Consider the following 24,982-nt stretch of genomic DNA (forward strand, 5'->3'; position numbering starts at 1 on the left):
GTAAATTTTGCTTTAAAAAAAAAAAACCAACACGCAAGTAATTTAGCGGACTAATCGTCATGAATCAAAATTAAAAAGTCTCATTAATCAGATTAAAAATTGTAATCGTTTGACAGCACTAATATAATTACATTTGCCACATGCAAATCATGTTAGTTACTGTTGATCTACTCTAGCTGTACTACAAAGCTACAGACATAAAGTTCAAACTTTGCACTTTGAAAACAATTTTTTGTTGTTGCATTTAATTTATGACTGAAAATGTCTGAACTTTATTTTTTATGCCTTAGAAAATGTGTAGGCTTCTGTTCCTCCTTTGTTTACATTTATTATTTTATATTGCAACACTACTGGATTCACTTGTGACATTCTGTTTACTGACAAATAAAGTATGAAAATGTAAGCAAAGTATGTTGTATAATTTTTCATGGAAGAACTGCAAATATATCTATATCGTGGTACATCGTTATCGTGATATAAAATGGCCCATATCATGACAGAATTTTTTTCCCATATCGCCCAGCACTAGTATAGTATAGTATAGTATGGTATGGTATGGTATGGTAAGGTATGGTACTATGGTATGACGCAAAAAAGGTATGGATTGGGTGTGAGGCATCAGAAGGTTATGGTATGATATGAGGGGAGGCGTTAAAATGTTTTGGGTAGGGTATAAGGCATCCAAGGGGTAGGATAGGTTGCATGTTGAGGCATCAAAGGTTTAGAGTGTGAGGCATCAAAAAGTTGAGATTATAGTGCGAGGCATTAAAAGGTTAGAGTAGCATATGAAGTGATGTGTTAAAAGGTTAGGGAAAGTTGGGAGGTATCAAAAGGTTGGTATGTGGTGACGCATTAATATGTTTGAGTTGGGTGCAAGGCATCAAAAAGTAAGGGTAGGAGGTGAGGCATTAAAGGGTTAGGATAAGATGTGAGGGATAACAAATTTAGAGTAAGTTGGAAGGCATCAAACGGTAAGGGCAGGATGAGAGACATCAAAAGATTCAGGTAGTGTATGAGGTGAGGCGTTGAAAGGTTAGGGTAAGGAGTCTTTAACACATTCACTGCCAGCCCAGCAAAAATGCATTGCATCATTTGACGTCTTTTTCCGTCAAAGGCAGTGAATGAGTTAAAAGGTTATGGTATGGTATTAAACGGTTAAAGTTGAGTGTGAGGCATCAAAAGGTTAGAGTAAAATGTTAAGGCATCAAAAATTTAAAGTTGCAAAGCATAAAATGGTGAGGCTTGGGTCTGAGGCATCAAAAGTTTAAGGTTTTTCTATGAAGTGAGGTGTTTAAAGGTTAGGGTAAGATGTGAGGTATCAAATTTTTTAGTAAGTTGGAAGACATTCAAAGTTAAGTGTAGGGTGAAAGGCATCACAAGGTTATGGTAGAGTATTGTGTGAGGCATTAAAAGGTTTGGATTGGGTGTGAGGCATCAAATTGTTAGAGGAAGATGGTTATAGTATGGTCTGAGGTGAGGCGTTAAAGCGTTTGGGTTAGGTGTGAGGCATCAAAAGATGAGGGTAGAAGGCAAAATATTAGAGTAGGATGTGAGGCATCAAAATTTAGAGTAAGTTGGGAGGCATCAAAAGCTACATGGTGGGTGCAAGTTATCACAAGGTTATCTGGTGTGTGAGGCATTAAAAGGTTTGGATTGCATGCGAGGTATCAAAATGTTCAAGTAAGATGTGAGACATCAAAAATTTTGAGTAAGTTGGAAGGTATCAAATTTTAAAGGGTAGGGTGAGGAATATCAAAAGGTTAGGGGAGAAAGGTTTGGGTATGATATGAGGTGTTAAAAAGTTACCATAAGATGTGAGGCATTTAAAACTCAGGGTTCTGGTGTGAGACATCAAAAGGTGTAGAGTAGGATGCAAGGTGAAGCATTAAAGATTAAGGTAGGATATGAGGAGAGGCATCAAAAGGTTAGGGTGCGTGGCATCAAAAAAATCAGTCGGATGGAAGGCATCAGAAATTTTAGGTTTGAATTGAGGCGAGGCATCAAATATTAGGGTAGTGTGCAAGGCATCAAAAGAAAAGGTTTAGAGCAGGATATGAGGCGAGGCATCAAAAGGTTCGTGTTTGGGTGTGAGGCATGAAAAGGTGTCCCTCCTGCTACTCCCCTCCCTGATGGATGTGCAGTCACGAGATGAAAGTCGTAGATAATAAGCGGCTGCTGTTGGTTTTTCCCAGCTTGGCCGAGGCACTTGGCTTGGCCCTCGCCTCCGCCGGCCAGCCTCTTTTGTGCGCGCTGCCGCCTCAGTGCTCTTCAGCAGAGGGTCTGCCGCTTGGCCTCGCACAGAGCGGGGGAGCCCCGCTCGTTACCGGCAACTTTCCTCAGCCGGCTGTTGCTTAGCGACTAGCAGCTAGCTGAAAAGGGCTTGAGGAACAGGCCGGACCGGACCTTCCTTCCATTGAGTCAATGGGCCTCTATGACAACCGCCGGGGAGGAGAATAGAGGGCCTAGCGGGATGCCGGGACGGCGCTTTTGTGGCGCGGGTGGCACTTCGTCACTCTCATTACAAGCGCACATGAGCACCGAACGTGACAGGACAGACGTGCCACAATCACAAGAGTCGGGTGGTCTTGGGGGAGTCGCATACTCTACTCATTCCCAACCCGCCGTGGCGTGAGAATTCATCAGGTGGACAGATGCAAGTTCAACTCATTGGTCTGAACATTCAGATTCCTGTAATTACAGCTTCATTTCAGTTGTTCTTTAGGGGTTTTTTATGCACATGTGGATTATTTATTCATTTATTTATTTACTTATTTATTTAGTTAGTTACTTGTTTGTTTGTTTATTCATTCCTTGATTTATTCATGTAGATAAGTTCAGCGTTTAAAAAGTGTGGTCCACATGTTCATTTATTGCTTGAGTTTATTAACCTGACCTTGAACCTATGACCTTGAAAAAGTGATCACATATTAAATTGCAATATTGCGAGTGAAATATCCCGTAAACACACAAATGCTACAGTGTGTGGGTGTGGGTGTTTTGGATTTATTACAGTACACTTAATTTCTTAACATTCTCCTTTATGATGTTTTTATATTTTTACAATACAATGCTGGTTATTCTTTATGACGCTTATTTCTGGAATAAGAGTTTTTCATTCATCATGCTTATTTTTCTGAAATATATAATATTATATAATTTTCCACCAAATTATTGTTGTTCTATTTTTTTTTTTTTTTTTAATGTACATATTTTTTCCAGAACAAATTCTGAATATACAGGTTTTATTTTGTGTGTGTGTGTTTTGTGTTTTTTAAAATGTATTTATTTATTTTTTTAATTAAAACTTATTTCTGAAACTCTTTCCCATAAAATTACAAAGTACTATAATTCCCTTTTTTTTTCTTTAAGTAAGATACAACTTTATCTTCAAAATGTCGAAAGATTGTATGAAATATAGTACTTATATGACATTTTTTTCCAATAACATTTCACCGTTGTTTTTTTGTTTGTTTGTTTTTGTTTTGGTTTTTTTGGTTTTTTTTTTTTGTTTTTTTTTATCACTTTTGGGGAGTCAAACAGCTTTTTTCCTCCTTTCATATTTTGAAATTGTTCAACCTTTTATCCATTAATGTTCCCCCCGCAACAATACATTTAACCTCACTGATTCCCAAATCATTATGTCTTCTATTTATACATTTTTTGCTATTCACAGTGAGTCCGACATGAATTTGGTGGTCAGGCTATTTGTGTTTGCCAATGTGTCTATGGGTTTCCATTACATGAAATCATTTATTCAGCTAACACTTCACACGTTCAAACTTGAGCTTTAGCATTAATTATTCCAAACATAATTGATCTTAATGGGAAGTGCAGTTTTGTAAGTGAACAAATGGAAGTTGGACGGAACCAGTTGTGGTTGGACTTGGAGTTTACACTGCAACAGCAGCGGTAATGAGTTGTGTTGTTCTGTGCGGCTGGCGTGTGTCATGTGTTCACTCTATTGATTTCCTGTCTGCAGCTTAAGAGGGTTATGAGTCCATGTTTAAGTGCTCAGCTTAAAAAATGTACACACAGGGCAAATGTAAGGATGAAGTCAGATGCACCTGCAACTCTCAGAACACCAACTTTGATATTTTTGTTGTAAACAGACAGAAAATTTCAAATATAAAATGTCAACAACTTTATTATAATAATAAAATAACAATCCTCATTTAGAATATTGTTTATAATTATGCTAATTAATTAAGAAAATTAATGTGCAAGTGTTTTACTTATTTTATCATATTTAATTATTTAATTAGATAGCTGGTTAGACAGAAGTAACAGCCCAAAGGTAGGCTTCAAATCTTCATATGAAAATCGTGACTTCAATGTGTTTTGTTTTCGTGAAAATTAGCGACCAACACGATATGAGCAGTCATCTAGACCTCACCGCAGTGGCAGTAATGATCATCCAATAAATCTTACCTTTCAACGAAAACTGCTTTCTTTCCACCCACTTTGAGGTCTCCGCATGTCAACCACCGTTTAAGCTGTTTCAAAGTGTGTTTGTCGATTGAACCATATTGAAATTTCACGCCTGGGATGTCGTTCTCTTCCAAAATGTACGTGTGTGTCCTACTGTGTTATTTTGTCCAACTCATGCTTATTAATGAGGAAAACATGACATCATTTGAGATCAACCCTATTAAAAGGACATAATTAAAAAAATAAAATAAAAATAAACCCGGGCACAGTATAATAGAGATGGGTCTCAGCTCTTCAGGAAGCAACAACAACTTCAGTCGTTCTTTGCAGAGGATCAATAATATTTTCCTGTGAGTATTATTATATCATCGGTGTACATGTGTTGCTCAAATGTATGTGGCCAAATATCAGTTGCTAGCAAAGTTTTTACACAATGACACTGATGCTATTTGTTAGCTCGTTAGTAGCGTCTTGGGCCATTATGGACTTTATAAGGACTCCAAAAGCACTATAGAGAATGGATGGATGGATCCAATGATTGACTCTGGCGAGTGAAAGACAGACAAGAGCATGCCATTGATGATCATGGATCGTCGTTGAATAATTAACAAGTGTGTTAAGGAGACGCTCGTAAAGAATGCATGCATGCAATGGGTCCCAATGCACATGTTGTTTTCACAATATAGTGTGAGTGTGAACCCACCCACTCTGGCCACTAGACCAAAGTTCAGCTTTTATGTAAGCGCATTCGTTGCATAATACTGCAGCGTCTGAGCAGCTCACGAATAATTCATGGCCACCAAGTTGATGGAAGACTTGATGAAGGCGCTCTTATAGCACCCTGGAGTGCCTCCTTCCACCTCATAAATGTCACGTTTAGCACTTGCATGGTCATTTCAAATCTATACATGTGATTTCAATATGAATCATCCTTTCTGTATAATTCCATTGTGTCTGTTATCAAGCTCGTTGTCTTGAGCGATACAAACACGCACAGCAACAGTCTCGTTTTCCGCCACTGTGGTATGAAATGTGACTTAGTCGCATGTTTTGTTTAGTTGCAAGTTCTTGCTTCTTCTTCAACTGGGAGTGATAAGAAAAGTTTCTTATCACTACCAATTGAAGCTTAAGGTGCCTTGACACATGCACGACTTTTGGCCACGATTTTGTCGTGGCAAGTCGTGCCATTTTGGGGCACGAACTGGGAGATTCCCGCACTGTTTACGACTAGTTCACGCATAGTTCACAACGAGTTCACGAATGCGTGACCATTCGTGTCCATATTGAAACGAACTGGCGCGACAAGTTCACGCATAGTTTGCACATAGTTTACGCACTTCCCGCATTTGCACGACGAGTTCGCGCAATTCGGACGGTGTCGTGCCAAATTTGGCACGCCGTATTAAAAGGGCATCCCAGTTGCGTACCCGTCGGCTGTCGGGTTCCGAGGTGGCCAGGCCGCGCTGGCACCGGCGGGGGGGGGGGGGGGGGGGGGGTGTCCCCGCGCCAGCCACGGCCCCCGGCCGGGACCAAGATTGAGTGGACGTGGGGAGCGCAAACCGAGCCGGCCGGCCCGGCCGCCTCCCCTTGACCCCGCGGCCCGCGCCCAGTGGCTCCTGCAAGCGTCTGACTCATCTGCGGCCGCACGCCCTCGGCCTCTCGTTCGAAGGCGCCTCCGCCCGTTCACCCTCTCTCTCCGGTAATGATCCTTGCGCAGGTTCACCTACGGAAACCTTGTTACTTTTACTTCCTCTAGTATAGTCAAGTTTGGCGCGCATCCTTCCCGCATCGTTCCGACGAGTTCACGAACATTTTGAGCATAGTTCACGAGCCGGTCGCGAAATTTTGTTGTGACAAAAAATGTGAATATTTCAAAATTTTTGTCACGACATGCCACGCAGTCACGGCGGGTTTACGCACACTTCACGCCACTTTACGACTAGTTCGCGCACTGGCACGACTCAAGTCGTGCCAATTCGTGCCACAAAATGGTGCAAGTGTCAAGGTGCCTTTACTGTCAAACTAAGCATAAAACTTGGAATTTCAGGTTTTGTATCAAATCAAATGACATAACTTTACTAAAGCCCACTAGCTAAATGCTAACACATAATGGGAAATGCTATAGATGAGCTAACAAAAATAGCATCGAAATAAACGGTAGGCCCGTTCCATCCACCGGCTATTGGCCTATGGCCGACGTCGGATCGACCAGAGCTGCAACAATCGGCGGAGAGGTGCAGGCTGGCACCGGCGCCGCAGTCTTCGGCGACGTGCAGGGCAACGGCAATGGAGCCGCGACAGCTGGCTGCGGGTGGCGTGGTGATATCCGAACTACGACCTTCGGTGGCGAGCGGTGGGCCGATGCCAGATTCTCGACAATTGGCGACGAGCAGTGGGCCAGCGCCGGGACCGCGCCCTTTGTCGCCGGGCTGTGGTCCGTCGTCAGAGGAACAGCCATGGGCTGGAGGCTGCGGGCCGAATCCCGAGCTACGATCGCTAGCACTAGCGGCCAGGAACAGCGAACTAGACACTGAGAATACTACACCTCCCAAATTTACAACCTGTAAGGTAACAAATAGACAACGACAAACTAAACTTTTACAAACTGTCAATCACGCAAAAATTCTTTGGGACCCCGAAGCAAAACCAAAGGGGGTCCTTGGTGGACATATTAACATAAGAAGCCTCCCATCCAAAGCTGAGCAACTAGAAAAATTATTGTATGATTCAAACTTAGATTATCTAGGCTTGTCTGAAACATGGTTGACAGAAAATACGTCAGCAGGCATCTATAATATGCCGAACTACAATTTATTTAGAAGAGATAGACCAAATAAAAAAGGAGGAGGTGTGCTACTATATGTTAAGAATAATATAGAATGTAAACAGATTAATATCTCCCACAGTGGCCTGGAATGTGTGGGTGCCACCATTAGCCTATCCCCTGAAATGTCCTTTAATGTGTTAATATTATATAGGCCGCCAAATGCGAAGGAAGTATTTTTTGACATGTTAAAGGATGTTCTTAAAGATTGCAGCAATAAGGAAACTATTATTATGGGTGACTTCAACCTAAATTGGCTAGATAATACACGCTCCTGCAAAATGAGGCTTCTTGCCAAACAGTTTAATCTAACTCAGCTGATTAAGAATCCAACTTGAATAACCAGCTCTACAAAAACATTACTAGACTTAATATTTACTAATAAACCAGATCGTGTTAATAAAACTTATAATCTAATAACAGGGTTATCAGACCATAACCTAACGTTAGTCTCAAGGAAACTCTCGAAGACCCGTTATAGAAATCAAAATAGAGAGAAAACTTTTAGATCATTTATCCCAAAGCGTGACAGGGAGCTTTTGGATATTGAAATAAAAACAACTATTCGAAACAACTTAGTTAGTGGCCAAGACACCGAGCAGGCCTGTGGTGTACTAAAGAATGCAATAACTCAAATCCTTTCTAAATTTACTATAATACAACAGCGAAAATTTAAAAGCAAGAGAACCTTACCATGGCTTAGCGAGAGGTTATGGCTTCTAATGAAAAATAGAGATGCAGCTCTTAAAAAGTTCCTCAAGTCAAGGTTGGGGACTGACCGGCTGATCTACAAAAGCCTCAGAAATAAAGTTATAGGCCAGCTCAGGAGAGCCAAAGCTGACTTCTTTCTTGAAATAATAAAACAAGCCAAAGGGAATAGTAAAATGATATGGAAATGTATTGACAATTTATCTGGGAGAGAATGGAAGACTGAACCTGGACCCATAGAACTTCATCTTAATTCTTGCAATGATGCGCTTACATCTACAATGCAAACTACTACAAAGGATAGTCTAACGGTTGCAAATATGTTTAATGACTACTTTCTGTCTTCAATCCTCAAGCTGAGCAAACCTTCAAATACAGAGCCACACTTAACATCAACCGCAGTGTCTGTTGGGACTACAGTATGTGGTTCCCCAGGAGGACTTCAGCCAACTCTAACAGCCGCACTGGACTTGGAATGTGTGGATGAAGATAAGGTTATTAAAACTATCTCATCTCTTCCAAATTCAAAAGCCAAAGACTCGTGGGGACTTGACCTGCTTCTATTAAAGAACTATAAAGATGTCTTTTTAGGGCCAATAACACATGTAATCAATCAATCATTTAGAGAAAATGTGTTTCCTTCCTCCCTCAAATCTGCAATCGTAACTCCTATTTTTAAATCAGGAAATAGAAAGGATATTAAGAATTATAGACCTATTAGTATACTCCCGATAGTTTCTAAAGTAATTGAAAAGATTGTTGCTGAACAGCTAATTAAGCACCTTGATAATGGAAATATGTTGCATCCTGTGCAATTTGGCTTTCGACCCAAACATTCCACTGAAACAGCTTGTTGTTACCTTCTTGAGGTAATTAAACTCAGCTTGGATAAGGGAGGGGTGGTAGGCGCCATTTTTTGTGACTTTCGTAAGGCATTTGATACTGTTAACCACTCAGTGTTATTGTCAAAAATGTTGAGTTTTAATCTTTCTGGAAACACCATTAGCTGGTTTAAATCATATCTTGTAGACCGATCTCAGTGTGTTAAAATTAATGATAAAATCTCACAGTCTAGACCATGCACTACAGGGGTAATCCAAGGATCTGTATTGGGGCCACTGCTCTTTAGCTTGTATATTAATGATCTTCCCTCTGTCTGTGATGACGTGAATGTCCTGATGTACGCGGATGATACTGTTTTTTTCACTCACGGTCCTGATGCAAGCTCAGTTGCTGCTAAGTTATCCTGTGTAATGACTAAAGCAACTGAGTGGCTGAACAAGTCCCACCTCACACTGAACACAGAGAAGACTATTGCTATGTACTTCTCTAACAGAACAATCCCAAACGCTCCCCCAAACATATCTGCTGATAATTTTATGATCCAAAATGTCAAAGAGGTTAAATATCTAGGTGTGTCCTTAGATCCTACACTTAAATTCAATAATCATGTTAAAGCAGTATGCCGTAAATTAAAATTTTATATTTCAAACTTTAAACATATTAGGGATTCTTTATCCTTGGAAGCAGCAAAATCATACTTCAACGTAATGATTATTTCACAAATTTTGTATTGCCTGTCATCATGGTCTCAGGCTAAACAAACTGTTTTAAAACCTCTTAGAACATTATATAATCAAGCTCTAAAAATATTTGATAAAAAGCCAATGCGACACCACCATTGTAATATACTCGTAAAACATAATATGTTAAGCTTCGATAACCTTATCAGGTATTCTAATATCGGTTTGGTGCATACAATTCTTAATGACGCAGCCCCACCCCCATTAAAAACATTTGTACATCTGCGATCACAATCAACAAACAGGGTGTCACGGTCTGCAGTGAGGGGTGATTGCAACATCCCAATAAGAAAGTCTGTTTTTTCTCAATCAGTCTTTTCTTAGAAAGCTATTAAAGAGTGGAACGGGCTCCCCGACCACATGAAAAAGAACACCAATTTTAATAGCTTTTCATGCGCAGTCAAAGGCTGGCTCCTTGAATATCAGTCCTGTCCACATTTCTAGTACTTGGGTACATGTCCATCAGACGATACCCTAGTGGATACCGCCTGATGGACATAGCCACAAGTATAACTGTTGTTGCTTCAATAGCGAACATACTATGACTAGCACATCTACGATTTATGTATTTTGTGCGTGTTATAGATTTGTAAATTGATGTTGTGTATAATTCTGCCTCTTTTATTTTATAGGATATGTAATTTAATAATGCTGTACCGTGTATCTGATACTTCATATGTTAGTTGAATGTAATTTTGGTGCTTCGTATGTTGTTTGTATGTAGTTTTTAACTGTTATGTAATTTTATTTTATGAGGACTACAGATGGAAATGAGCATTTTGCTAAATCTGGTGCAGCCATCTTTTTAATGTTACTGCACACTGTCCTTTTAATAAACCAAACTCAAACTCAACTCAAACTCAGTTAAAAGTCAACTGAAAAGAAGCCAACCCAAAAATTTTATTTACAATAATGCTTAAACTAGTTTAAACACTGTATTCTGACTAACATTTTGTTTGTGAATATGAGTTAATCAGCAAAATACACCCATTTCTATATATCTCAAAAGTTGGCCACTTGCTGTCAACTCAAAATGACATCACACTTTTTCAGGGCTCAGGTAACGGCCAATCACGGCTCAGTATCAGGAAACAGGTGAACCGCGATTGATTACCTGAACATGCAAATGTTCACAGCCTCACAGGTTTTTAAAAATATATTTTATAACAGTTTTTTTTGTGCTTTTTCCAGTGGCCAATTATACAAGGATTGTTGCTATATAGCGGGGGTCAACTGTGCAACAATTAATAATGGTACCTTAAAGCAGTGGTCCCCAACCTTTTTTCCACCACGGACTGGCTCATACAAGTCCACAACTTTCACGGCAGACCGGCAGGGGGAGGGTGGAGGGGGGAGGTGCTTAGCTGTTCGGTGGCTGCTTAATAAAAAAAAGACTGCAACAACAAGCGCAAATCCACTATGTATTTTTATGTACCTGTAAGAGCAGCACAAACACCACAAGGGTGTTTCGGCGGCCAATTAATAAAAGGCTATCACAACAAATGCAATTCCACTATGTATTTTAATGTACCTATACTAGCAGCACAAACACTATAACAAGGGTAACAGCAATGCTTTAACATGGTGAGGTCACTATGGTAATGCTTATGAATGTTACGACTTACGAGCAACAAAAACTGGGGTATCTTGTAGATATAACAATAATGTGAACTAAGCCCCATTTTTACGTAACTATATGAGCATCACCCTCCTTAAATGTGCCAACATAACAGGCACCACAGCAGTCCTTAAGTAACTCACTCACCATAACGCTGGATTCAGAACTGCTTGGCGCCGAGCGGGCCATCATGCGTGGGGGATCACCTGTAGCTGTAAGTCCATGTACGTTACTTTTTCTTCTTAGTCATAGGCTTCTGTGTTGTCTCATCACAGGACTTTTTCTCCGTTGCAAAGAAACGTTCCAAATATGTCTGTTTTTTACTCATTTTGCTAACTTGTCGATTAGCATCAGCGTTAGACAATTGAGATAATTAGCATCTTGACATGCGCCAAGAGTCCGTCGTAAACAGAGAGAATCCGGTCACTTTTCAAAGTAAAACATTTTTAAGCCTCGGCTAATCAATTTACCGGAAGTACAGTAAGTGTTTTTATTCTTTCAACTGTGCGACCCGCCGCAGCCCGGTCCAAAGTGGCCCACAGCCTGGTACCGGTCCGTGGCCCGGTGGTTGAGGACCACTACCTTAAAGCATTGACAGGACACTTAGGGAAGGTTTTATGGTGGTGACAGTTTGGAGTTATTTTCAAAATAGAATTCAGCTCAGGGGACAAGGTGTTTTGAAAGTAGCCCAAATGAAAGTTGGGTAGGATTGCAGTGGATCTTGGGGCAAGTGGAAATATAGATCCTGGGTACTGAACTCCCGAATGGTAGGATGTGAATGACTACCGCGACCTGAATTGAAACTCTGACAAAAACGTGATTGAGGTTACTCTGCCAAATGTACCCCAAAATGTTCGTTTGTTCGTTTGTTTGTTTGTTTCTCTCTGCGAGCCAGCCTCAGCATGTGGCTAGTTAGCTTAGCACCTAGCATTACCCCACTTGCTCCCGAGCAGCAAGGAAACCGGGGAGGATATCCTCCAGCTTGAAGCCATTTTCACACTGAGCTAAATATGATGACGTCATTAACAAGCATTATCGCCATTTGGTCAGTTGAGTCCAAATGTGTACCAAAAGGCAAATTAATACCATCTACAGCATGTACCGCACACCACTACATCATGGTGAAATGTCCAACTTAAGAGTGCAGTGAGACGACGGCATGTTCAGTTTGGCGCTTACCTGCCACAGAGATGATAAAGGAAGCATCCATGGGGTCAATGCCCAGAGTTCTGGCTCGGGCAGACAGGTGGAAGTAGGGGATGAAGTAGGCCAGCTGGCTGAAGACCACAGACCACGTGTAGATGCAAAAGAATGGGTCCTTGAGTAAAGAAAAATCGAGTACTTTGGCTTTCGGGGGGCTCTCTTCGGCCGGCGTGCCTGCCTGGACGGAGGGAACTCCAACCGGGGTGGACCCATTAGTGGTGCCGTTGAGCTCCAGGGAGCCATCGGCGGTGAGCTTACACAGACCCAAGTCTTGGTGGGTCTCGTGGCCGTTGAGAACCAGTCTGTTCAGTTCAGGGGTCTCCAACTGCCCCTTGGTTTCCTGAGTGCAATCCAGCTCCTCAAGAGGAGCACGAGGAGGTGATGGAAGTGATTCCGATTTGGAGATGCCGTTGGATAAATGCGAGGAGCCATTAAGGCAGCTTTTGGCATTGCCGTTCTCCGAGGAGCTCTTGAGGGACACTGCTGGGCTCTTCTCACTGGGGGAAGCACAGCTGGACACGGTGGGGGGTTTCACTTGGATGGGCCGGAGGAGCATCCCAGTGGCCACCAGGTTGAGCATCAGGCCGCCGAGAATCAGCAATGCGCCTACCAGGGAAACACAGAGGAACCAAAGTGGCCAATGTAGCTGATTCCATTATAACACTGTCTGGACACATAAGTTTCACAGAATTGGAATTTTCAGAATCATGTTTGAACAGGTTACAGTGGAATGTTGAATGGCCGTACTTCATGGACGCCCGTCCCATACTCACAGCTCGGTATGTGTGATGTATGGAGTAGCACATACATCGTGTGAAATGTGTGCCACCATCCAACCGGACAACTGGAATTGTTTGATCATGTATTGGAATATTTAGCCAGCTAATGAACATTGAACTCAGTCAGTCAATAATGCCCAGCTAAACAGTGTACCTTTGTCATTTGTTACTTCACTCTCATACTGTCACAGCAGCATACAAAGGACGTTTGGCTTCTTGGGCGCTGGCCAAACTAGAGATGACAATTTAGAATGATTAGCGCTAGCTCGCTAGTAAGACATATTACAGATGGAGTTACTGGACCAAAGCAAGTGAAACACCCTGGACTCTACCAATGGCCAGGGTATGACGGAGGATCCTGGAAGTTGAAGTAACAGTAAGCTATTTTCAACTAAAAAGGAAAACCCTTCCATAGGTTAACGTTGCTCAACCTGTTCAATACATAGATATGTCTTCTAATTCATTTGTAATTCACAGTAACCAGTCAGAGAGAGGGAGAGATAGAGCGAGAGGCAAAGTAGCGATGCATTTGTCTCACGTACCTTGCCAAGCATACTGGTCCAGAAGCAGCTGAGTGAACGGAGCCAGGGCAAACGTCAAACCCATCCCAGAACGTCCGATGGAATATGCCGTTGCCAACTTCTTCCGGAAGTAGAGCGCCGTGACCACGGAGAAGGATTGGTACAGAAGTGCGAAACCCATTCCTGCATGGATGAATGTTTTAAAGCAGAGGTTCTCAAACGGGGATCCCCATGAGCTGTATTTTAGGGATCTGCAAAACAATCTGCAATAAATTATGTATCCTGAAAAAAAAATGTTTACGTGTGCACATGGTAAGGGGCTCCCGGAGTCATTACAGGACTCCTCAGGAGGACGTATCCTGCTCACCTACGATGACTCCCATGCTGATGTAGAGGAACACCACGTTGTTGGCGAAAATACTGATGAGGAAGCCCCCGCTGACCAGCACGGCCCCCGTAATGGACGTCACCCTGGTTCCTAACTTGGCACAGGCTACCGAGGCGATGGGTGCTAATGGGTGACAGGAAAGGGAGGACAGAACAGAGCCAAACAGAACAGCACAAGCCAGAAGCAGTGAGCATGGCAGTGTCGCACCCTGTGAGGAAGGGATGGCACAAGTGTCACACAGAACAGAAGAGGATGATATCAAACCTCCAGAGAGACGCAAACAGGACATGATGGAACCGATCCAGCTGATGCTTTCTGCCGAGCCCCCAAACTCATCTTGGAATGCCAAGAAGAAGATCCCAAAAGTCTTCAATGTTCCCATCACGAGGACGTTAACCTAGAAAACAACCGAAAATGAGAGCAAGATCACTGAAAGATGCTGAACCACATCAACAGTTTTTCCTTCTCCATCCGCCTTTCCATGCTGTATCAGTGTTTTGTCTTCAAACATGAAATAGTTGATCATCATTTGTGTCCACATTACCAGGAAAGAATGCACCACCACCAGCCAGCCCCATCCGCCATCTGGTGGCTCCTCGTACTGGAGCTCTTTGTGTTTGTCCTTCTTCGTGGAGATATGATCCTTCCTGAAGAGCTTCATGGCTGCCCTGTTGCTAGGGGGAACAAAACAAGTGGACAGTAAATATATGACATGTAAAATGCATGACAAGTTTAGAATGTGTCAAAAGGTAGTTTCACATCCTCATCACTTTAGTTAGATTTCGTATGCGAGTCAGGCAGTCAAGAGCTTCTAGTCTTTTTGATTGATTGATTGATTGATTGATTGATTGATTGATTGATTGATTGATTGATTGATTGATTGATTGATTGATTGATTGATTTTTTATTGAACATATAAACAAGTAGCAGAAAAATAAAAATTTAAAAGAAAAGAAGAACCTCATACAATCATCAATTAGTCACAGTTTACATGTTCAAAAGGGAGTAGGAAGAAGTTAAAAACTTATCTAGTCATACCCCTTATACATTGTATATTTAGACTTGTTTCATAATTGATACAATACTAGGTTAATATTTTTCAAAAAGAAAATGTATAAACCTGGTCATGTATACAAGTGCACTTAGACATGCCTACATTGGCCAGCAACATATGTACATGAAATTCCTAGACATATACCATAACACATTTATATATCATATACTCATACTCACATATACAATTTTCATGTTCTTGTCTGCCATAAGTAGTTTTTTGAACTTTTGTTTTAAATAATTTTTTAAATTCAACATGTGAGTCACGTCTTTTCATGTCAATTCCCAAATTATTCCACAAATTAACACCTTTTACAAAAACACACCTTTGCTTAATATTTGTTCTTGTTTTGTTTTTGTTTTTTTGTAGACACTTGTACCCCTTATCTCATAAGGACTGTCTAATTTCAAACAGCTTCTGAGTACTGTGGCAGAGTAGATTGTTGTGTACTTTGTAGAATTATTTGTGCTATTTTAAACGCAATCAAGTCATAAAATGTCATTGTATTTAATTTAATAAATAGTGGATGTGTTGATTCTGTATATTTTGATCGATTAATAATTCTTATTGCTCTTTTTGGCAATTTGAAAACAGGGTTGGTATTTGTTTTATGTGTTTCCCCAGATTTCCACACAATATGTCAGATATGGTAATAATAATGAACTGTATAATGTATAGAATGATTTCATGTTCAGGACATCCTTAGTTTTATAGAGTATCCCTATGATTTTTGACATTTTTCTTTTAACATTTTCTATATGTGGCTTCCAACATAATTTATCATCAATAAACTACTCCAAGGAATTTGTTTTCATACACCCTTTCTATTTCAGTTGAATATATCAGAATTTTGACTTGATGAACGATTTGTCTAGTGCCAAAAACTATGAACTTGGTTTTGTTTAAATTTAATGATAATTTGTTAATGTCAAACCAATTTTTTTATGTATTCAATTCATACTCCACAGTAGTCAGAAGCTGCTTCAGGTTTTCTCCTGAACAGTAAAGAGTTGTGTCATCAGCAACTAAGACACTTTTGAATATTTTTGACACAACATATATCATTGATGTACAGTATAAATAGTTTAGGGCCTAGCACAGACCCTTGGGGAACTCCATGAGTGATCTTCAAGTGTTTTGATTGTATATTGTTCAACTGCAAGTACTGATATCTATTTTCCAAATTAACTTTTCATCCATTTATATGCTAAACCTCTTATGTCATATCGTTCTAATTCATTCATTATTTATGGAATGATCTATGGTGATCTATGGCTTTTGGGTTTCTTGCATGTCTTTCATCAGTGTCCCTGTTCACATGAGTCTTTTTTACGGTCTTTTGAGATCCTTCTTACATGTTCTTTCTCCAGTTGTAGCTTGGTCGGCCTTGTTTCTTTTCCTATCTTGGGGTGTTCAGGGAATTGTTTTTACATTGCGGCTGTTAGGCAGTTGAAAGAATTGTCCTGCCAGTTAAAGGTGATGGCTTTTGACTGTTTCATGGAGTGATCTGGACTTTTCTCTTTGCAGGATGTCTTTATTTGTTACGCGATCTCTGTAATTCACTTTCATTATACTTCAAAGAAATAGCTGGTGGTGGTCAACTGCAACCCAATGAAATGTGGAAGAGCTCTATAAAAAGTGGATACAAAATTGAATGTTTTTCACTTTAATGAGGGCCTCTCGGAAACGCTCTACTTATCAACAGCGACAAATTAATCACCTTAATCACCGAGCTTCACCAATTTCACCAATCGATACAAAATTGTGTGGACATGTCCATCAAAACAGAATGGACTTAAACTATGTACGCTTAAACTGTCCTGATTTGTGGGAATGAGGGGAGCCTCTTCGATTTGCCTGAGTGATCTGTATTCCATCCGACAACAGTGCAGAATGATGCAGAATGCCTTATTCTATGTGCGCGAGTGAACCAAAATACTAAAAGAAAGAAAAGTCGACCCAGACTGCGCTTTGTGCTAGACTTGTGCAGGGCATGGAAATAGGGCCTTCCAGGACCCATGTCCAAATTGTAACAGGAAGTAAGAAGTTTTGGTTTAAAGAAGCCATTTTTGACAAAATTCGGAGCTCATACTTTTGACAGATTTCTCCTAGGCAGGCAATAAAGAATATGGCAACAAGTGAAGTCCTCCCTAAGCACGATTTAGTGGAAGCAACACTTGCGCTCAATCCACATGACTTGGCCATCATCTCTCATGGGACTCAAAACATTCTGGACAAAAGTCCTGCCCTGTTTAACTTTGTGTATATTCTTCTCTAACCAGTGTCGTCCTTTGAGGAGAGGTGACGCTCAAAGCTAAAGAAAAAGCAAAACATACAGAGTTAATCCTGCCTCACACTGATGATGGAGGCTTTGGCGTTGTTCCATGTCACTGAGACCATGATGGATATGTTATGCCTGCGTGGAAAAACAGCAAAAACAGAATCCTCCTGTCCCGCTTGAGAAATAGACCAATAACAAATGTTTACATAGTCAGCCGTCGGGTCTTCATTGCTAGACTAAAGTTAGTGTTAAACTATTTTGACGGATGATGGATGATGATGCTGATGAACGTGTGCATCCATGCATGAGATACAACTTTCAAAATAGCACAAAGCAGCTTGTGATGGGCACACGTGGTCAAAAACTGTCAAATTCACCCGAGTCATCATCCCTAAAGTTCACTTAATGCAACTTTCACTGCTAAGCAGATTTAACATCGAGGCATAAAGTCCAAAGTTGCAAATCAATAATACCTGCCGTGGGACCTCTCACACAACCGATAATGCGGTCGCCAGCTCCGGAGGAAGTCTGCAGCTCAGCAGCAGATGATCCCAGCAACTTGTCAATGGGTAAACGCATAAACGAACTGCTGTCGACAGCGAGTCAGACATTTGCTCCAATTCCAAAGATCGTGGCGCCGATGCATTATGGCCGCCGCGTAAGGTGGGCCAGACCACAAAAATGTACAACCGGGCCTGCACAACAGACGATCTGGCGACGCAGCATCGTCCGCCCCAATAAAAGTCTGACAGTCCCACGTGGACTATTAATATCTGCTTGTTTTCTGCCTTGTTTTGCAGCTTGCTGAGTCCCACCCATTACCCCACATCTGCCTTTCATCAGCCCTGCCCTGTCCTTCAGCAGTCCCTTTTAGCCACATTGCACAACAATGGCATTAAAAAAAGAAAAGGACCCCTCAATTATGCAGCTTTTACTTGACGGACATGGCGTACTGCCGACACAGTGAGGGATTTTTACAAGTCTTTCTCTAACGCGTGTGACGTGTAACACAATAGTGCTGGAATCCACTGGCCTGCGTTGGTGCGAGCGAAAACCTCAGATGACCTTGGATTGCATCTTTTCACTCTGCATAGGCGTGTAACTGTAGTATCCCTGCGCACTGTAATTCGAAACAAGATTTCTGCAAGAAATTCCTGCTCCTCAAGTCCAAAGACTGCTAAAAAACAGATGAGAAACTCAAGGCAATATGGTTAATTAAAGTGGGAATTTGCAAAAAAAAAATAAAAAATCACAAAAAGTTTTCGTTTTTTTGTCATATGTGTTTGATATTTGTTAAAACTGTTGGAAATCTGTGGAAAAAAACCTGCCCTCTCTGGCCATCATGCCCGAGGACAAACTAATTAGAGAGGGAAGATGTGACTGACAAGGTGTCAGTCATGCTTGTGCATTCGCAAGCACGCGCATAGCGAGCCCCCCAACCAGTTACATTGGGCAAATAGGAGCTTGTCCTGAAATTATGCAGTAATATCCATCCCAGCCTTCCACTGTTTACCAGCAACTGGGCATAAGACAAACAGTCACGCAAAGAGACCTCAGGATTCCTGTTTTGGTTCAATTGTGGTTGGATTGACAAGACTCTCAGCCGATATTGAGCAACTTTTTGTGAACAAAGGACGTTGAATATGAATTAGCTCTTGCATGACTGTTGGGGCACATGGGAGTGAAACACTGAGCTGGATGTTCAGTAGATGCAGTGATGGTTGAACATGTTTGTGTCTAAATGTAATGCTGCTACGTGTGTGTTAGTGTTATATTTACCATAACCTGTATGTTCATTTTCATTGCGCCCATCTTTTGTGTTTTGCATTAGAGGTTAAGCTAGCAGTTTTCTGTCAGATGTCGTGTGATTTGGTCGAAGAGTATGGCGATTAAATGTGATGTTGCCACGCATGTATGAAAGTGGCAGTTGTTTGAGGGTTTATAAATACTGTAACATCTGTGCTAATTTTCCTCAGCCCATCTATGGCATTTTGCATTATATGCAAGCATTATGTTAGCTGAGTTTCATCAGAGGAAAATATACAGTTTGCCTGAAGATTTTGATGCAAATGTGATGCTAGGACATGTGTTGAAGGTTTATAACTATGCTAACATCTAGACTATTTGTCAGCCCGTCTACGGTGTTTTGCATTATCTGTGAGCACTAAAGGTGTATTCAATTATCTTTTGTCGCTGCGTCTTCCGGATGGATCATCTTAACGATTGGTTCTAGATCCCGTCAATCAATCTGCCGTAACGACGTGCGTGCTCTTCCCTAGCTGCGCATGCGCACTTCGAGTGTTTGTAGCACGTAGCCGCTACGCTTCGGATTCAGCCATTCATCGTTGTAGCACCCCCCACCACACCGCATACTTTGAAAACGGCTGAAAGCCGCAAGAGGACATCCAATCTATGACAGGGGTGGGCAAACTCGGTCCTCAAGGGCCGGAGTCTTGCAGGTTTTGTGTGTTTCCCTTCTCCAACACAGCTGATATATGATCAGCTCATCAGCAAGCTCTGCATAAACCTGGTAATGATCCTGTTGATTGGAATCATTGGAAGAGGAAAACCTCCAAAACCTGCAGGACAAAACCCTCGAGGCCCACCCGTCGTCTGTGAAGTGAGGCCGGCTGCAGAGACTGATGAAGATGATGATGACGATAAGCTCGCGCGTTCGGCGCAACAACCCCCCCACACCCCCGCGGACGAGCAGGAGAGCTGGTGGGATGGTCTGTCGCATGCGCATCTTTACAAAAATGACAAACGGACCTTTGGGTCCTACTTTTTGAGAAGATCCTTGAATATACCTTTAAGCTAGTTAGCTTTCGTTAATATATGTTTTGGGTGAACATCTTGATGTTTAAATATAGCATGTTTATTTTTTTTATGTGCCAATTTTATAGTACATTTTAAAACAAACAATTTTGCATAGTTTACGTACTTCTTTGTTCCTTTTTTTTTTTTAATGGCATCAACAAACAATTTGTCACATGTCTGCTTTAATGATCAAATGTAGCCCTTAGAGCATAAAAGTTTCCCCAACCCTGATGTAGACTTTTATGTCGGACTCTGGAATGAATGATTCCACATTGTAATTAATCTCCATGGGGAAATTTTGTTTGGAGAGCCAAGCGAATGGAAGTCATGGAATGCGTTGCATTGGAACATTAAGGCAACGCTGTATCTTGTTTTGCGTTTGTGGCCTGAATCAATAAGTGACTTGTATAAGAAAGCGAGACGCCTTTAAGGCAGAGAGCGCAGAGCGGATTAAAAGAGGAATGAATTGGACCAGTGTACCGCTGGGGAAATATTTGCCTCCCATGTGCTTTTCATAAGTTGTCCGCCGAGCTTGCCTGAGTGCATGTTTGGGAATGTGCCGAGGGTCTGCGGGTTCGAGCAAAGGGGGTTGGCGATCGGCACCTCGCGGCGAGGGTTTAACCGCCTCGTGTTTGGGCACGCTTCCACCACGACGTACAACACGCCAATACGTCTCATTCCATAGTTTACACACAGGCTTCCATCATGGTCACTTCATTAGCTACACCTGCACAACCTAACCAAGACCATTAAAACTTGTTAAAAAGTTAAAAACTGTAGATTTTTTTCAAATTGCACAAGCGTTCTGCCATTAATAAATGGATGATGAATCCTTACTTAGTATTTCACAGAAAATAAAACATCATTCACTGTTTCAAAATTTCCCCATGAGCCTTCAAATGTTGGAACTTGTGGAAAATGTGGTGAAAAAAAAGGATAGTACTGAAGACTGCACTTCGTCCCCAATGTCCAATGAGAATGCAGATGTTACAATAGTCCCCCATGGCCCAACCAAAAACCAACAAGTTTCTGTGGGAACCCGTACAAATGTGGCGATAACACGGACAGTTCTCAGAACTCTTTCAAGCTCCCTATTGGACACTTTTAACACCGTTACATTTAAAACAAACATTTATGGCATGGACTGTTTAACAGTTCACATTTTGGAAGTAATCGCATCACACTAAGAACTACACTGTTAATTTTGACACAGCTGTTAATCTTGTGGTCTTGCAGATAATGTTGAGGCCAGACGGTGTTTTGGTGTTTGCGGGTGCTATTAAAAAACTCCGGGTCGGAGGTTTGGACTAACTCAACCTAAACCACAGCTCACGTTACAGGGCGAGGGTCCCTTAAGCATCTTCCGGCATATGATTTCACAATCCTCCAAAAGAGGACGCTACCATTTCTTCTCCTTGACGTCAGCTAGGCATCTGAAACGTTAACCTTAGCTTCCCCCTTTTAAGTGGGCCAGACCGCCTCAGAATTAAACTTGCTCAGCTGTTTTTCAAACCCTTCTCATATGATCTCTGCCGCACTTTGACATCAAGTCGCGACCCGCTTTTTGTACAGCTCAAACCAAACGCGCATCATCTTTTTTGATATAAATAAAGAGCAGAAGGTGCATTTCAGAGCCCAATTTTTAACATCCTACTAGGTTTGTTTTTTTTCTTACCAGCAATATTCACGTGTCAATATGACCAACTCTTTGTTTCATCATCATTATTATTATTATTATTATTATTATTAGTATTATTATTATTATTATTATAGAAATTGGAACCATTGCATGTATATGTTTAACTCCCACACTATTTAAAAATCATAATAGTTTAATGTAGGGGTGTGAATTGCCTAGTACCTGACGATTCGATTCGTATCACGATTCACAGGTCACGATTCGATTCGATACCGATTAATCCCGATACGAATTTATAAGTCGATTGTTGCGATTTTTTTTCATTCAAATTTAGAAAATACTAATCACCAGTAAGCTTGTAGAGTGTAAGATTTATATGAAAATATATTATTTATCTGAAATTTCAGTCTTATAGAGGTTGTAATCTGTTTCATGTTTGAACAGCATTAAAATAAAATATTAAGGCTTAATGTTCCGTTCATATAACATTCTTCCATGCTCAAGGTTTGAATCCTAACCCGAAGTCAGACGTTTTGTTGAATATTTTTCCATTAAAAATGGAAGTTTAAAAATCGATTCACACACACAAAAAAAAAAAAAAAAAAAAAAGGCAATGATGATAAGACGTTGAATCGGTAAGACTACCGAATGAACAATTCTGAGCTCTTAAAAAAAAATAAAAAAAATAATAATAATAATAATAATAATAATAATAATAATAATATTTTTTTTTTTATTGAATCGATTCGAGAATCGCGCGATGTAGTATCGCGATATATCGCCGAATCGATTTTTTTTTTAAACACCCCTAGTTTAATGTAAATGCAAATAGCAAAATAGATAAGCTTGCTGACAGGGTGGACTATGACAGGATGGACTTTTCTTTTTTTTTTAGCTAATGTTAAATGTGCACATTTTGGACCTTGACTTAGAAACGTGTCAGTTCGCAAGCTGACTGGGTACTGGTTAAATAAAAATACGTTTGCATTCATGACAGGTTTTTATATCAATGAATATTTTACTTATTTATTATGACAGAGTGGACATGATTAGCTTGACAGCATCCAATTACACGTACAGGAATAAAAAATGCTGACAACTACGAAATGTAAGCGTAAATATTTACACTGCAACCCCCCACTGTTTCAGCCTCCATTGAAGAAGTCAAAAATGTTGGTGGTAATGTCACTGAAAACATTGTCAGGTTTGTTTGTTGTTGTTGTTTTTTTTTCTTAAGGGCCCGCTACCCTATAATGACAGGGTGGACAGCAATTTCAAGTGCAATGCGATCATGAAAATTTAATATACATGATAAAAATACCTTGTTTTGTCAAATAACTTGTTGTGGACAATACAACCCTGTAATATTATTTAATTAATTTAATCTCATTCATTTAATTTTGACGTGTGAGACATGCCAAAATTATGTGCAACCACTTTGTACAAATGGTATAAAATGAAGGAAGCACATTTTAAGACGTCTTTCCTGGTGCGGTCGTGACATTCGGCTGTGGACACCCCGGAGGTAAGGGGGGAAATCTCCCGATGTTTCATTATATAAGTTGCACTCTAACCCGAACTGTGTTTTTGCTTGACCGCTTTAACCCTGTCTTGTGCTAGCATACACAAACCAATCTATTGGTTTTGTTATTCCAGCTGTCAGAAGGATGATGGCCAAGCAAACAATAACCGGGACGATTTGCATGGAGCATTGTGAGCTAAGAAAGGAAGGCTCCAATCAAAGCCATGTATAAATGAGATACTAATTTGGGTGGTAACAAATGGAAATGAAAGCCTTGACGTGAATTTCAATTGAAATTATTGGCCTTTCAGACTTTTTGATGCTTCCAGTTATGACAGACAAGTCCCCCAAATTTTTATGTTTATCAGTGACCAAGCTCATTTTTGATGGAATTTGTCCCTAAAACGGCTGCCTTAAACCAAAATGGCCAACTTCCTGCACAGGTCCATGAAATATTTTGTGCATCATGTTATAAAAGACTTGGCCACCCAATTTCATGTTGATCTTTTTTTCCTCAGACATTCTGGGGGGCACAACTGAGTGTAGTATTTACTGGGATTCTTTCCATTTCTGACACTTTTAGATCATTAAACGAAACCCAGGTCAACGTGACCTCACATTACCGCTGACATGCCAACGTAACTGGAGAGCTGAAGCGCGTCGTCATTCACTTTGCTGCTCATCTGATTGGCAACTAACCAACTGCCAAATAATCTCCATCACCTTTCCAAACACTTTCAGTCTGACTCACAAAAAAAAATAAAATAAAATAAAATAATTAACAGCAGTGGGACAGCAACAGAAATTAAAAACCTGTTGAACTCACGTGCCACCGTCGTCCTTTCAGAATGAGGGTCGCAAAACAACAAAGAAAAAGTTGCTGGCTGAAATAAGGACAAGTGAGGTACGTGATTTGATATGTACACTTACTAAACTCCAATTTGGACCAATGTAAGCGTGAGATTCCAGTGTGAGTGCACTCATCAGTGTTATTATTGTTCACGAAAACTAATGAATCACTACAACTAAAATTGTGAGAGAGAAAAAACAAAACATTTTGGGTACGCGCAGCACATTGAATGCTAACTATTTTTTATTTTTTTTGCCCGCTGTACAAGATCCTGTGTGGTTCTTAATGCTGCAACCTGGATGATGTTGCATTCCTCATGGAAGCAGCCGATGTTTGGGGGGAAGGGGAACATAGTGGGGGGCAAGTCCACTGTCCACATTCTACGCTCAATTTATGACATGCTGGCACTTGAGGCCCCTCTCGTAAATTGACGCCTTTTTGGAGATCTCTGGCAACTGCAGCTCAGCACATGAAACACACGACGACGCTGTGACACTAAGCAACTACAACACTATTAATATACTCCACTACAACAATGTGAGACTACTACAGTATACTATGACACTCCTCCGCCACTATGCTATGATGCGACACTATGAAACTATGACACTGACACTATAAACACCACGACACTACGACACTGCAACACCTTCTCAGACTTGCTAGAGAAACAGACTGTCCTCTCATTTGCACTCACAATTCGTGACAAGTGTTTTGGCACTACACTCACTGGCTCACTACCTCCATCCTCTCATGTCCCATCATTT

At 40.9% G+C, this 24,982-nt stretch overlaps 1 protein-coding gene across 2 annotated transcripts in view; it reads right to left on the minus strand.

Moving 5' to 3' along the window:
• The window catches only part of slc16a4 (solute carrier family 16 member 4), a 37,050-nt gene that overhangs the window by 9,404 nt on the left and 2,664 nt on the right, over positions 1-24,982 (minus strand). The window contains exons 4-8 of one of the 2 annotated variants that reach the window (XM_077514184.1): positions 14,597-14,720; positions 14,317-14,449; positions 14,032-14,175; positions 13,686-13,847; positions 12,341-12,970 (exon numbers count right to left, since the gene is read on the minus strand). In XM_077514184.1, coding sequence (XP_077370310.1) covers positions 12,341-12,970; positions 13,686-13,847; positions 14,032-14,175; positions 14,317-14,449; positions 14,597-14,713 — 1,186 coding nt within the window. In that variant the 5' untranslated portion in view covers positions 14,714-14,720. Of the gene's footprint in view, positions 1-12,340; positions 12,971-13,685; positions 13,848-14,031; positions 14,176-14,316; positions 14,450-14,596; positions 14,727-24,982 lie in introns of both variants that reach the window. The other variant, XM_077514183.1, reaches the window with a different exon arrangement.

Source organism: Festucalex cinctus, chromosome 2 (genome assembly GCF_051991245.1).
Source record: "Festucalex cinctus isolate MCC-2025b chromosome 2, RoL_Fcin_1.0, whole genome shotgun sequence".
In the NCBI taxonomy this organism is placed as follows: Eukaryota; Metazoa; Chordata; class Actinopteri; order Syngnathiformes; family Syngnathidae; genus Festucalex; species Festucalex cinctus.